Source organism: Molossus molossus, unplaced genomic scaffold, assembly GCF_014108415.1.
Source record: "Molossus molossus isolate mMolMol1 unplaced genomic scaffold, mMolMol1.p scaffold_m16_p_22, whole genome shotgun sequence".
In the NCBI taxonomy this organism is placed as follows: domain Eukaryota; kingdom Metazoa; phylum Chordata; class Mammalia; order Chiroptera; family Molossidae; genus Molossus; species Molossus molossus.
The window spans coordinates 19924179-19936931 of record NW_023425358.1 but is presented as its reverse complement, the minus strand read 5'-3'; the positions used below and the strand labels follow the sequence as shown (position 1 = coordinate 19936931).

Here is a 12753-nt window from a genome sequence, read left to right as displayed (position 1 = left end):
AGAGCAGTGATGCCCTTGATCTTGTCAGCCAATTAATTCCTTAAGTACTCCAAGATAGGGACGGCCTGCTGATTTGATTTTATCCGTCTTTTAAGACTGATCTTTGATCATATCCCATTCCAGCTGGACTTCCTCTCCTCTTCTTCCCTTCTTCATTACTGATGGTGCGGGATCTAATTACCTCATCACCCCTTAATTTATTTATGAAAGGGCTGAGGTTAAAGAAAAGAAGAACAAAACTCTGGACCCTTTGGGGATCTTGTGTAAAAGCTTTCCTTTCTCCATTCCTTCCTTTATGCCCAATAAAACCTCCTTTCTTTCTCTGGCAAGTTGAAATTGTTCTTACTTACAAATTTAAACAAATAAACTTCCCTCCCGGGGCTGAATGGAGGCCAGCCATGTGGGTTAAGCTGGGCCTGCCACTCCCAATGGATCAATCAATCTATCAACAAGAATTCATTGATCCCACAGGAAGCAGATTTCAAAACCAGCACACAGCTCCTGGACAGCCTGACTTCCTCTTCACAAGACACTTGAGGAAGAGGAGTGTTTTGAAATTTTTAATTTTATTATTACACAAATATTACATGGACACGTTCAGCTTTTAAAAAATTCCAACAACACAAATATGTGGATTAACAAGTGAAAGGCTTTTTCCCTTTCCTTACATCCCATGCCACTGTAAGAAGTTGAGAGTGTATGCTTTTATTCAGACCTTTAAACATGCGCTTTCATACATGTACACCTATATAAATATCTAATTTAAAAAATAACATAAATGGGATCACAATATGGGTGCAGTTTTTTTTTTTTTTAATAATATAACCAGGACATCCATTCAGTCAGACCACACAAATGTACATTTTAATGGCTGAAATAGTATATCACAGCATAGAGGGACCATTACTTATCTGTTTCCCTACTGATGGGTGTAAACATAGTTTAAAATTCTCAGTATTACAAACTATGTTGCAAGTACAGGTTTCTGGGAATTATCCATTTAATTATGCATTTATTGTGGGTTTACCATGTGCCATGCATTCTACTCGGGGTTGGGATAAACAAAACAGATACCTAAATATAGTAGTGAGTGATGAAAGAGGAGCCTTTTCTTTTTTCCAAGAGGGCGAGACAGGTTGAAGATTGGTCTGTACATCATCAACCCGGGGGCCCGAGGAGTTGGCCGGCGTATCTCCCCAGCATAAAATGGGCTCCAGGACCCGTAATGTGCTGGCGAGGAACAGGGGAGGAGGGCTTGAGTGCACTTTTCACGGACGCCAAGGGTCTGAGGGATGCATGTCCAGACCGCTGTACTGAAGGGCAGACCACATACACCGAGGGCCGGGCCCTGGGCGCAGGTCGGGCGGGGCGGGGCGGGGCGGAGGGGCGCGCGACCCTCAGCGCGCTCTGGGAGATACGGGCTGGGGCGGCCTCTCTGGCCCCAGCTCCCGCGGGCTCTATGACACCGTGCTGGCTCGCGGGACGGGGCGGGGTTGGCTGAGGGAGAGGTGACTACTCAACGCAATAGATCTCGCGGTGAACCTCGAGCGGAGCTCTCTCGCGAGAACTAGGAAGTACCGCGCTTGCGCAGTGTAGTGCCTGGTGGCTGTGGCAGGTCTGTGGCGGGTGTGTGAGCTGAGGTAGTAAAGAGTGGAGGTCGCTGCGCCCCCCGCGACTCGCCACCATGAGCAGCACCTTAGCCAAGATTGCGGAGATCGAAGCCGAGGTAATGGGCGCAACTGGCGCTTCACTCTCCGTTCGAGTGTTCTTTTTTCGGCGATGTCGCTACTGCCTAACTCTCTTCAGCCGCGTCAGGACCCGGCCGGCATTTGACTCCCCTCAGCCCGGGCCCGCGTCTCTCGATTCCCCTCAGCCCGGATCCTCGTCCCCCGACGCCCCTATGCCCAGGTCTGGGTTCTCCGACTCCCCTCAGACAGGGCCCGCGTACCCCAAACCCTTCCTCCGGGGCCCGCGGTTCCACACCCCCGCACCTTGGTTGGTATCTCCTTGTTCAGCTTCTGGCCGAACATTCTCTCTCTCAGTTTTTTCTTCCTTTTATTTTGGTGAGCAACATCGAATCCCGTTTCCTTACTCCACCCCTGACTGCTCGAGTACTTCAGTATCTTTCCTTATCATCCTCCAAACCCCACCCCAGTCTCTACTTTGATGACTGCTTTTCCCGGGAATAGGATCTGGAAGTAGATTGACATCTGTGGTAGCTGTTGATTCTACTGGAATTGGCTACTGCTTGAAGCGCTCAGAGCTTTTTCAGTTTGGCAAAGAGGTGCCTTTGTGTTTGTCATATGGGGCATACCAGGTACAAGCTGTAGAAGAGGAATCAGCAGATGAGTTTTAGTCTAATCTGTGGACGCTAATTGTCGTAATGACCTTGGTCTTGTCTCTTCCCTATGGACCTCAGTTGTTGCTCAGCAATGAGGGGAATGGGCTGGGTGATGGACAGAATGGATTTTACCCTTTTCAAAGTCTGACTAAAATGGGTATGGGTATACTGATGTTAGAGGGGCCTTGGGGGAAAAAATAACAACATTCTGTCAGAGCTGGGGGAACATTCATTCTGGATATTTTACCCTGTAGGAACTGCTTCTAATTTATGACTATGAATCTTCCCTTTATAGATGGCTCGGACTCAAAAGAACAAGGCCACTGCTCACCACCTAGGGCTGCTTAAGGCTCGCCTTGCTAAGCTTCGCAGAGAACTCATTACTCCAAAAGGTGGTGGTGGTGGTGGGCCAGGAGAAGGTTTGTGTTTTTCTTTTTTTTTCTTTAGTGATTTTAGAGAGATAGAAACATCGATGAGAGAGAACATTGATTGGCTACCTCCTGCATGCCCCCTACTGGGGATTTGGCCCACAAACCTGGGCATGTGCCCTGACTGGTAATCGAACTGACTTTTTGGTGCATGAGTGGATGCTCAACCACAGAGCCACACTAGCCAGGCAGTTTGTGTTTTTTTTTAAACATTGCTTTTCTCTAGTGTAATTTTAATCAAAATAATACAGGCATGTGGTTTTAAAATAATTTTAAAATTTCTATCAAAGTAGATTTATATTTTCTAAGCCTGAATTCTTTGGGTTTTTTTTTTAATCCTCACCCGAGGACATTGTTTTTTCATTTATCTTCACATAGAGTGGGAGGGAGAGATGGAGGTAGGGAAAGAGGGGGAGAGAGAGAGAGAGAAACATTGATGTGAGAGAGACACATCAGTTGGTGGCTTCCTGCATGACCCTGAGAGAGGGAGAGAGAGAGAGAAACATTGATGTGAGAGAGACACATCAGTTGGTTGCCTCCTGCATGACCCTGACCAGAGTAGGGGACTGAACCAGAACCAAGGTACGTGCCCTTGACTGGAATCGAACACACGACTCTGGTCTGCAGGCCGACGCTCTAACCGCTGAACCAAACCGGCCAGGGCTCTAAGCCTAAATTCTTGAGTTGTGTTTATTTTGCTGGTTTCAAAGGCAAATGAATATTGTTTAAGTGAACTAGGGTTTTATTTATGTACATGTTGTATTGATAGATTTGTTTCAACTTACAGAAATATGTAAATACATACACAGTCAACAAGATAAAAAAATAAGGAAATGGGTGCAAAGGGAGACAAAGGTAGGAAGAATAAGTTGAAGCTAAGAGAGATAAGGTTAGGACCAAAGGTTTGTCTTTGAACCTGTTTGCAGCCATTGTAAAAAGAAGAAAACCCAGACAGTCCATTAAACATTGTGAATTGCTATAGGGGGATTTTGCATGCTTAAGTTCTGTAGAGGTAAGCTAAAAAATTGCAGAAATAGGTCCTAGAGAGATAAGTAGCCAGAATGTGAAAGGAATCATATGAGTCTCAACACTCAGGAATAACTTTCTTCCTCTTTTTGATATTTATTGATGTTTTAGGTTTTGACGTGGCCAAGACAGGTGATGCTCGAATTGGGTTTGTGGGTTTTCCATCTGTGGGGAAGTCAACACTGCTCAGTAACCTGGCAGGGGTATATTCTGAGGTGGCTGCCTATGAGTTCACCACTCTGACCACTGTGCCTGGTGTCATCAGATACAAAGGTGCCAAGATCCAGGTGAGTTGGTTCTGCAGGCCAAGGAAGGGAAGAAATCCATTCTTTCATTTATTTAAAAAGCACTTATTGGGACATGGCCTGTGTGACTTAATGGTTAGAGCGTTGACTCGTGCACTGAAGGGTCAAAGGTTTGATTATAGGTCTAGGGCACGTATCTGGGTTGCCAGTTCGATCTGTGGCCCCAGTCGGGATGAATGCAGGAGGCAGCCAATCGATGTGTCTCTCTCACATAGATGTGTGTGTGTGTCTCTCTCTCTCTCTGCTCCCCCTTCCACTCTAAAAATCAATGGAAAAAATATCCTCAGGTGAGGATTAACAACAATAACAAAAAATAATTAAAAAATAAATAAATAAAAAGCAGTTTTTGGGAGCTCTCCATAGGCCAGACTTGATCTTAGCTCTACCAGGCCTTCATTGTCTAGCAGGGGAGACAGTACTATAGTGGGATAGTGTCTGTGAAAACACAGAAAAAGAAGGGACTACTTTCTCATCTAAGGATTGGAGGTGGGGAAAGGTCTGGTTAGACAAAAAAAAAAAAGTCTCATGTGGAAAGTGACATTGGATGTGGGTCTTGAAGTTCAAATAGCATTGTACCAACCAGAAAAGGTAAAGGGCTGTTTCAGAGAGCCGTAATGGTGAACAGACTACTGTGGTGCAAGCTTAGGTGTGGGACAGGGAGTGTTAGTAACTGAATCTGGAAAGGTAGATTAGAGCTGAATTGTGAAGGGCCTTGTGTGCCTACTAAAGAAGTTGAATTTTATCTTGTACATAAGTAGGAGCCGTTAGAAACTTTAAAAAAATGTTTTCTTTATTGATTTTTAGAGAGAGATAAAGGGAGAGGTAGGGAGAAATGAGAGAGAACATCAATTGGCCGATTCCTACATGCCCCCCACTGGGGATCTGGCCCACAACCTGGGCATATACCCTGACCGGAAATCGAACTGGCGACCTTTTGTTGCATGAGTTGATACTCAGCCACTGAGCCACACTGCCCAGGCCATTAGAAACTTTTTTTCCCTTTAATTCTCACCCGAGGACATTTTTGCATTTATCTTCCGATAGAGCAGGAGGGAGAGAGGGAGGAAGAGAGAGAGAGAGAGAAACATAGATGCGAGAGAGACACATTGAGTGGTCACCACCCACACGACCCCAACCAGGGCCGGGAACAAACTGCAACTTAGGTACGTGCCCTTAGTGGGAACCAAACCCAGGCCTCTCTGGTCCGCGGGCCGACGCTCTAACTGCTGAGCCAAACTGGCCAGGGCCCATTAGAAACTTTGAATAAATAATATGATCAGGCCCTTTTAGAAGATAACTCTTGCCCTGGCCGGTTTGGCTCAGCGGTTAGAGCGTCGGCCTGCGGTACAGAGAGACCCGGGTTCGGTTCCCGCTAAGGGCGCATACCTCGTTTGCAGTTTGTCCCCGGCCCTGGTTGGTCGTGCGGGTGGCAGCCACTCGATGTGTCCCTTTCAGGTCGATGTTTCTCTCTCTCTCTCTTCCTTTCTCTCCCTCCCACTCTATCTGAACAAAAAATGGAAAGATGTCCTCGGGTGAGGATGAAAAAAAAGAAGATAACTCTTGCCTATAAGGCCTAATGAGGTTGGTTGATGTCCTGAGAAGTTCTTAGATGATAGCTTTAAGGCTCCCAAATAAGGCGTCCTTTTGGGTATGAAAGAAGGTGTATGTTAAATATAATGGGACATATTCTTGTTGGCTGCACTAACAAGGTAATGTTCTGAATTCCATGATATCTGAATCTAGGCTAAAGGTTCCCAAATGTTCTTATTAAACAGCACTCTTGTGAATCAGCAGTTATTTCATGACACCTTGTCCAGTAATTTTTTTTTATCCTCACCCGAGGATATTTTTCCATTTTTTGTACAGATAGAGTGGGAGGGAGAGAGAGAGAGAAACATCGATGTGAAGGGACACATCGAGTGGTTGCCACCCGCATGACCAACCAGGGCCGGGGACAAACTGAAACCGAAGTACGTGCCCTTAGCGGGAACCGAACCCAGGTCTCTCCGGACCGCAGGCCAACGCTCTAACCGCTGAGCCAAACTGGCCAGGGCTTGTCCAGTAATTTTTAATGGTGCCCCAGGCCAAAAACCTTAAATACTTATGTCCTTACAGGCAGTTATTTACTAATGGGATATGTACACTGTTGTGTTCCACTTAACTTCTAAACTTTGGAATCATATTGGGCCCTGGCTGGTTTTCTCAGTGGTTAGAGTGTCGACCTGCGGACCAAAGAATCTCGGGTTTGATTCCCGTCCAGGGCACATACCTTGGTTGCGGTTCATCCCCAGCACTGGTTGGGGTTGTGCGGGAGGCAATCAATTGATGTGTCTCTTTCACATTGATGTTTCCCCCTACACACACACACTCTATCTGAAGATAAATAGAAAAATATCCTCGGGTGAAGATAAAAAAACAAAACACCTTGGAATCATATTGGATACTGACACATTTGTTTCCTTTCCACATTGATTTTTTTGTGTGGTGCTTGTTACCATAGCAACCACTGAAAAATCCAGCTTCTTAAAAATTTGGTTCTGACATAATTGAAAGCAATGTATTAAGATTTCATGTTGAAATCGTGAGCTACCTAGAGTTAACATTTCCCTTAGTGCCTGACAGATATCAAGAATTGCTGTTGCTCTTGAAAGTGTGCAATATCCCATGGCACCTCTAAGTCTTCTGTGGAGCCCCAGGGTGCCTGAGCGCATCATTTGGGAATTACTAGTGTAGGCATTTGTTTTTCCTCTTGCTGAGCTACACAGTGAGTTGTGAGGTGTATTATTCATGCTTCTTCTTTTTAAAACTTTTTTTTTCTTTCTTTTAAAGAGAGAGAAAGATTGATGAGAAAAAAACATCAATTTTTCTGCATGCCGCCCCACTGGGGATTTGGTCCACAACCTGGGCATGTGCCCTGACCGGGAATTGAACTAGCGACCGACCTCTTGGTGCATAGGTCGACCCTCAACCACTGAGCCACACCAGCCGGGCTCGTGCTTCTTTATTATAGAATCTGAAGTAGGAAGGCACCAGTGCTCTGGTATAGTTTTCGATGGCTTTTCTTCCCTGATGGTTAGGTACCTGTGCAGAGACTGTATTTCTGGGACTCCATGTCCAAATATATATATAATTAAAATGCTGATGCTTAGGCATATCTGGACCACTGCTTGATTCTGTCTGGTTTCAGTGTCTAGTTGACTAGTTATAACTTGGGCAGCTCAGAGAATAACCTCTTTGCTGATGGGATGCTCGTGACACTTTCTCAGTACTTCTAAGTATATCAGAATGAGGAGCTACTTAGTCTCTCTCTTTTCTTTCCCACATTTCAGTCTCTGACCTTTTAGTATTTTTTTTTTTTTTTTTTGCATGGTGCTTTCTTTTTTTTTTTTAATATCCTCACCCGAGGACACTTTTCCATTTCTTGTTCAGATAGAATGGGAGGGAGAGAGAGGAAGAGAGAGAGAGAAACATCGACGTGAAAGGGACACATTGAGTGGTTGCCACCCACACAACCAACCAGGGCCGGGGACAAACTGCAACCGAGGTACATGCCCTCAGCGGGAACCGAACCCAGGTCTCTCCGGACCGCAGACCAACGCTCCAACCGCTGAGCCAAACCGGCCAGGGCACATGGTGCTTTCTTTTCCACTAGTGTCCTTTACTTCTGTTTTTCCTACCATTCTGACTTTCTTCAGAAACCAAGTTAAGTAAGAATGCTAGTAGGTGTGTTTAACTTGATTAAGATGACTGCCCTCAAATTTTTTTAAGATTAATTGTTGACTGACTTGAGAGAGAGAGAAACATTGATCTGTTGTCCCACTTACACATACATTCATTGGTTGCTTGTATGTGCCCTGACTGGAGATTGAACCCACAACCTTGGCATATTGGGATGACGCTCTAACCAACTGAGCTACTCAGCCAGAGCCTGAAATTTTTTTCTTTTTTTAAAATTCTCACCCAAGGACATTTTTGCATTTATTTTCAGACTGTGGGAGGGAGGGAGGGAGGAAGAGAGAGAGAAACATCGACGTGAAAGTGACACATCGAGTAGTTGCCACCCGCATGACCCAACCGGGGCCGGGGACAAACTGCAACTGAGATACGTGCCCTTAGCTGGAACCGAACGTGGGACTCTCTGGTCCGCTGGCAGACGCTCCAACTGCTGAGCCAAACCGGCCAGGGCCTGAAATGTTTTTTGAATGGGTGTTTTGGGTTAGAGGACTCATTATATGTGACTTGGTGGAGGAGGAGTACAAAATTAGAACCACTTAAGAATTATAAGGGGGGGAAGTTTCTATTTTTTGTTAGGAAGATCTTTTTAATAGTAAAGATATCTGAAAATGGAATAGATACCTCTTGAGGTAATGAATTTCTGTTTCTGGAAGTGTTCAAGTAGTGACCAAACCACCAGCTACCAGGGATGTTATAAAGAAAACTAATTATCACATTGGCTAAGATTGGCCTGAAGAGTGAATGTACAGTGTTTTAAAAATTATGAGGCTTATATTTTACCTTGCCAGGGTTCCTAGGACTCCTGTAGTCCTGTATATATAATTGACTTGCAATTTAAGTTATCTGCTTTAACCTCTAAAGGCATTTGAATTTAAAGTAGATTACTATCGGGTGAGAGAGATAAACCACAGAACTTCTATGCATGTGTGCATGAACAATGGACATGGACAACAAAGTTGGGGACAGGGTGGGGAGGGAGGGAGAGGGGGAAATCAGTGGGGGAAAAAGGAGACACATCTGTAACAAAATGAAATTAATTAAAAAAAATAAAGTAGATTGCTATCCAGTTCTTGAAATCCTACAAATTCATGTTTATTTATTTATTTAGTGTTTTATTAATTTGTTTTTGTTACAGATGTTTCTCCTTTTCTCCCATTGATACCCTCTTTCCCATCCCCCCAAATTAATGTTTTAAAGAAAATTTTTTTCTATCTCTTAGTTGGTCACCATATGAAATTCAAATATGTAAAACATGGGCTATTGAAAAAAAATTTGTTTTTCCTTTATTGATTTTTAGAGAGAGAGGAAGTGAACGGGAGAGAGAAACATTGATGAGAAAGAACATCCATTGGCCGCCTCCCACATGCCCCCCACTGGGGGTAAGGCCCACAATCTGGGCATGTGTCCTGGCTGGAAATCGAACTGGTGACCTCTTGATGCATGGGTCGAGGCTCAACCACTGAGCCACACCGGCCGGACAAACATGGGCTATTTTTTAAAAAGATATCTTTATTGATTTTTTTTTTAATCCTCACCTGAGGATATTTTTGCATTTATCTGCAGATAGAGCGGGGAGGGGAGGGTGGGAGGAAGAGAGAGAGAAACATTGGTGTGAGAGAGACACACCGACTGGTTGCCACCCACAACCCCAACCAGGGCCTGGGAAAAACTGCAACCGAGGTACGTGCCCTTAGCGGGAACTGAACCTGGGTCTCTCTGGTCCACAGGCTGACACTCTAACCACTGAACGAAACTGGCCAGGGCTTATGTTTATTGATTTTTTTATTTGTTTGTTTTTTAATCTTCACCCGAGGACATTTTTGCATTTATCTTCAGATAGAGTGAGAGGGAGATGGGGGAAGAGAGAGCGAGAAACATCGACGTGAGAGAGAGACATTGAATGGCTGCCACCCACACAACTCCAACCAGGTCTGGGGACAAACTGCAACTGAGGTACCTTAGTAGGAACCGAACCCGGGACCCTTTGGTCTTCAGGCTGACGCTCTAACTGCTGAGCCAAACCGGCCAGGGTTGTTTATTGATTTTGAGAGTGAGAGAGAAGCATAGATATGAAAGAAACATTGGTTGGCCCGGCCAGTGTGGCTCACTGGTTGAGTGTCGACCCATGTACCAAGAGGTTGCTGGTTCTATTCCTGGTCAGGGTTCATACCCAGGTTGTGGATTAAATATATTTATAGCAAGAGTTAGTTTTAAACAGTATTTTGGTAAGTGCAACTCTGTTCCCAGTTCATTGATATGGATAATTACGTATTAGCTATAAAGTAGACCCTGGTATTATCAGATCTTACATACGCTGTCTTGACTGTTTTGACAGACTCTTAAAACTGATAGTTTATAATTTTGCTGAGATGTGATTTTGAATTACGTGTGTTACGGAGTTGGTTTTGATGTTCTCATCATTAGGTACATAACAAAGTGACTTCTATGAAGTTTTACTTTACTCCATTTTCTAGGCAGTTGAGCAGTCATTTTCAATTGGGGACCCACATTAGAGACATCCATGGAGCCTTTTGAATTACAGATCAGTATCGGAACCCTGCTCTGGCCCTTCCAAATCAGAATCTGCAGGGATGGAGCTCAGATATCTGCATTTTTAATGGTTGATTTAATGGTTGAATAGATGATTCTTATGTGCTTGCTTGGTTAAGAATGGGTACAAAAGCCTGGCCGGTTTGGCTCAGCGGTTAGAGCGTCGGCCTGCGGTCCAGAGAGACCCAGGTTCGGTTCCCGCTAAGGGCACGTACCTTGGTTGCAGTTTGTCCCCGGTCCTGGTTGGTTGTGCGGGTGGCAGCCACGCGATGTGTCCCTTTTGCATCGATGTTTCTCTCTCTCTTCCTATCACTCTATCTGAACAAAAAAATGGAAAAATGTCCTCGGGTGAGGATTAAAAAAAAAAAAAAAAAGAATGTGTACAGAAATTTTGTCCATTGAGGAATTTGGGGGGTTTGCAAGTCTCAGTATGTATCAAATGTGAATATTAAGATCTAGCTAGCTATTATCTAAAGTAAAGAATTTGTGTGGAGGCACATGCTTCTGAAAAGTGGGGTGATAGTGAAAGATATTAATGGAGAATAATCGATTTGGCCCCCAAAATGTGGGTTATAATCTTACTTGATTTATTAGGACTATGACTTTGGGTAAAACACTTAACTTTTATGAACCTCAGCTAATATCCTTATCTCATAGGGTTGTTAGGCATTTTGAACTAGAAGAAGTATATGAAAAATCTGACATTTAGAAGATACTTAGTTAAAATAATATTCACATACTCATAAGGAAGATTGGATTTGGATCTCCTAAATTTTGGATACTTCAGAAATAAATCATTCTATTTGATCTGCTCAGATTTATAATCAGTTTTTCCATTTCCTCTTCTCATCCTTAATCATGCAGCTCCTGGATCTCCCAGGTATCATTGAGGGTGCAAAGGATGGGAAAGGTAGAGGCCGTCAAGTCATTGCAGGTAAGTGGTCCAGGGCCATCATCCTGGAATATCATTCCTTTACCAGGTACTATTCCTTTAGATGGGGACTGTGGGCTTGGAGATAATGACATAATGAAGGGCATAGTTTTATCTAATTCTTACCAGAATAGAATGTCAGAACTTGAAGGAACCTCAGATCCTCATTTGAGGAGAAACACTAAGGACAGGAGAAGTGAAGTGCTTTGGTCCAGTGTCATAGTGTTCATTTCATGGCAGATTTAGAACTAGAACTGAGGTTTCCTGACTACCACCCATGCTTTTCTTTTTTTTCTTTTTATTTAAAGTAAAATCTGTTCGGCCAGTGTAGCTCAGTGGTTGACCGTTGACCCATGCACCAAGAGGTCGTTGGTTCGATTCCCAGTCAGGACACATGCCCAGGTTGTGGGCCTGATCCCTAGTGGGGGGCATGCAGGAGACAGCCAGTCGATGTTCTCTCTCATCGATGTTTCTGTCTCTCCCTCTCACTTTCTCTCTCTCTAAAATCAATAAAGGGAGAAAAAAACATTAAAAAAAAAAGTAAAATCTTATAAAAGGCTAATCATAAATTGCAACAATCTCCTACCCTACCTCTCTTCACCTTAACTGTCACTACCCATTGGCACCTATACTGTCAACTCTTCAGCTGTTGCTCTGATGCTTACCTTCACACTTTTTAAAAATATATAATTTTTGCCCTGGCTGGTTTAGCTCGGTGGTTAGAGCATTGGCTTGCGGTCCAGCGAGACCCGGGTTCAGTTCCCACTAAGGGCATGTACCTCGGTTGTAGTTTGTCCCCAGCCCTGGTTGGGTTGTGTGGGAGGCAGCCACTCGATGTGTCATCCCTATCACGTTGATGTTTCTCTCTCTCTCTGTCTTCCTCTCTCTCCCTCCCACTCTGTCTGAACAAAAAATGGAAAAATGTCCTCAGGTGAGGATAAAAAAAAAAATTTTTTATTGATTTTTTAGAGAAAGAGGAAGGGAAGGAGAGATAGAAACATCAATGTGAAAGAGATATATTGATCAGCTGCCTCTTGCACGCCCTGTACTGGGGATAGAGCTCGCAACCCAGGCATGTATCCTGACCAGGAATTGAACTGGGACCTCTCAGTCTATGGGACAATACTTTATCTACTGAGCCACACAGGCTGGGCTGTATTAGTTAATTCTTTTTTTTTTTAATCCTCACCCAAGGATATTTTTTCATTTATCTCAGGTAGAGTGGAAGGGAGGGAGGGAGAGAGGGAGGAAGGGAGGGAGAGAAGGAGAGAAAGATAGAGGGAGAGAGGGAGAGAGAGAAACTGATGTGAGAGAGACAGGTCAGCTTGTTGCCTCCCTCATGACCTCGACCAGGACCTGGGACAGGACTGCAACTGAGATATGTGGCCTTGACTGGAATCGAACCCGCGACTCTTTGGTTTGCGGGCCAATTCTCTA

The 12753-nt window shown here is 44.3% G+C and overlaps 1 protein-coding gene across 5 annotated transcripts in view; it reads left to right on the top strand.

Annotated features, from left to right (window-relative positions):
- The first annotated feature begins 1495 nt into the window (after positions 1-1495).
- DRG1 (developmentally regulated GTP binding protein 1) overlaps positions 1496-12753 on the top strand; it is a 33431-nt gene continuing 22173 nt past the window's right edge. For 4 of the 5 annotated variants that reach the window (XM_036276763.1, XM_036276762.1, XM_036276761.1 and 1 more), the window contains exons 1-4: positions 1496-1726; positions 2637-2760; positions 3907-4082; positions 11250-11319. In XM_036276763.1, the coding sequence (XP_036132656.1) occupies positions 1685-1726; positions 2637-2760; positions 3907-4082; positions 11250-11319 (412 nt within the window). In that variant the 5' untranslated portion in view covers positions 1496-1684. Of the gene's footprint in view, positions 1727-2218; positions 2318-2636; positions 2761-3906; positions 4083-11249; positions 11320-12753 lie in introns of those variants that run through there. The other variant, XM_036276764.1, reaches the window with a different exon arrangement.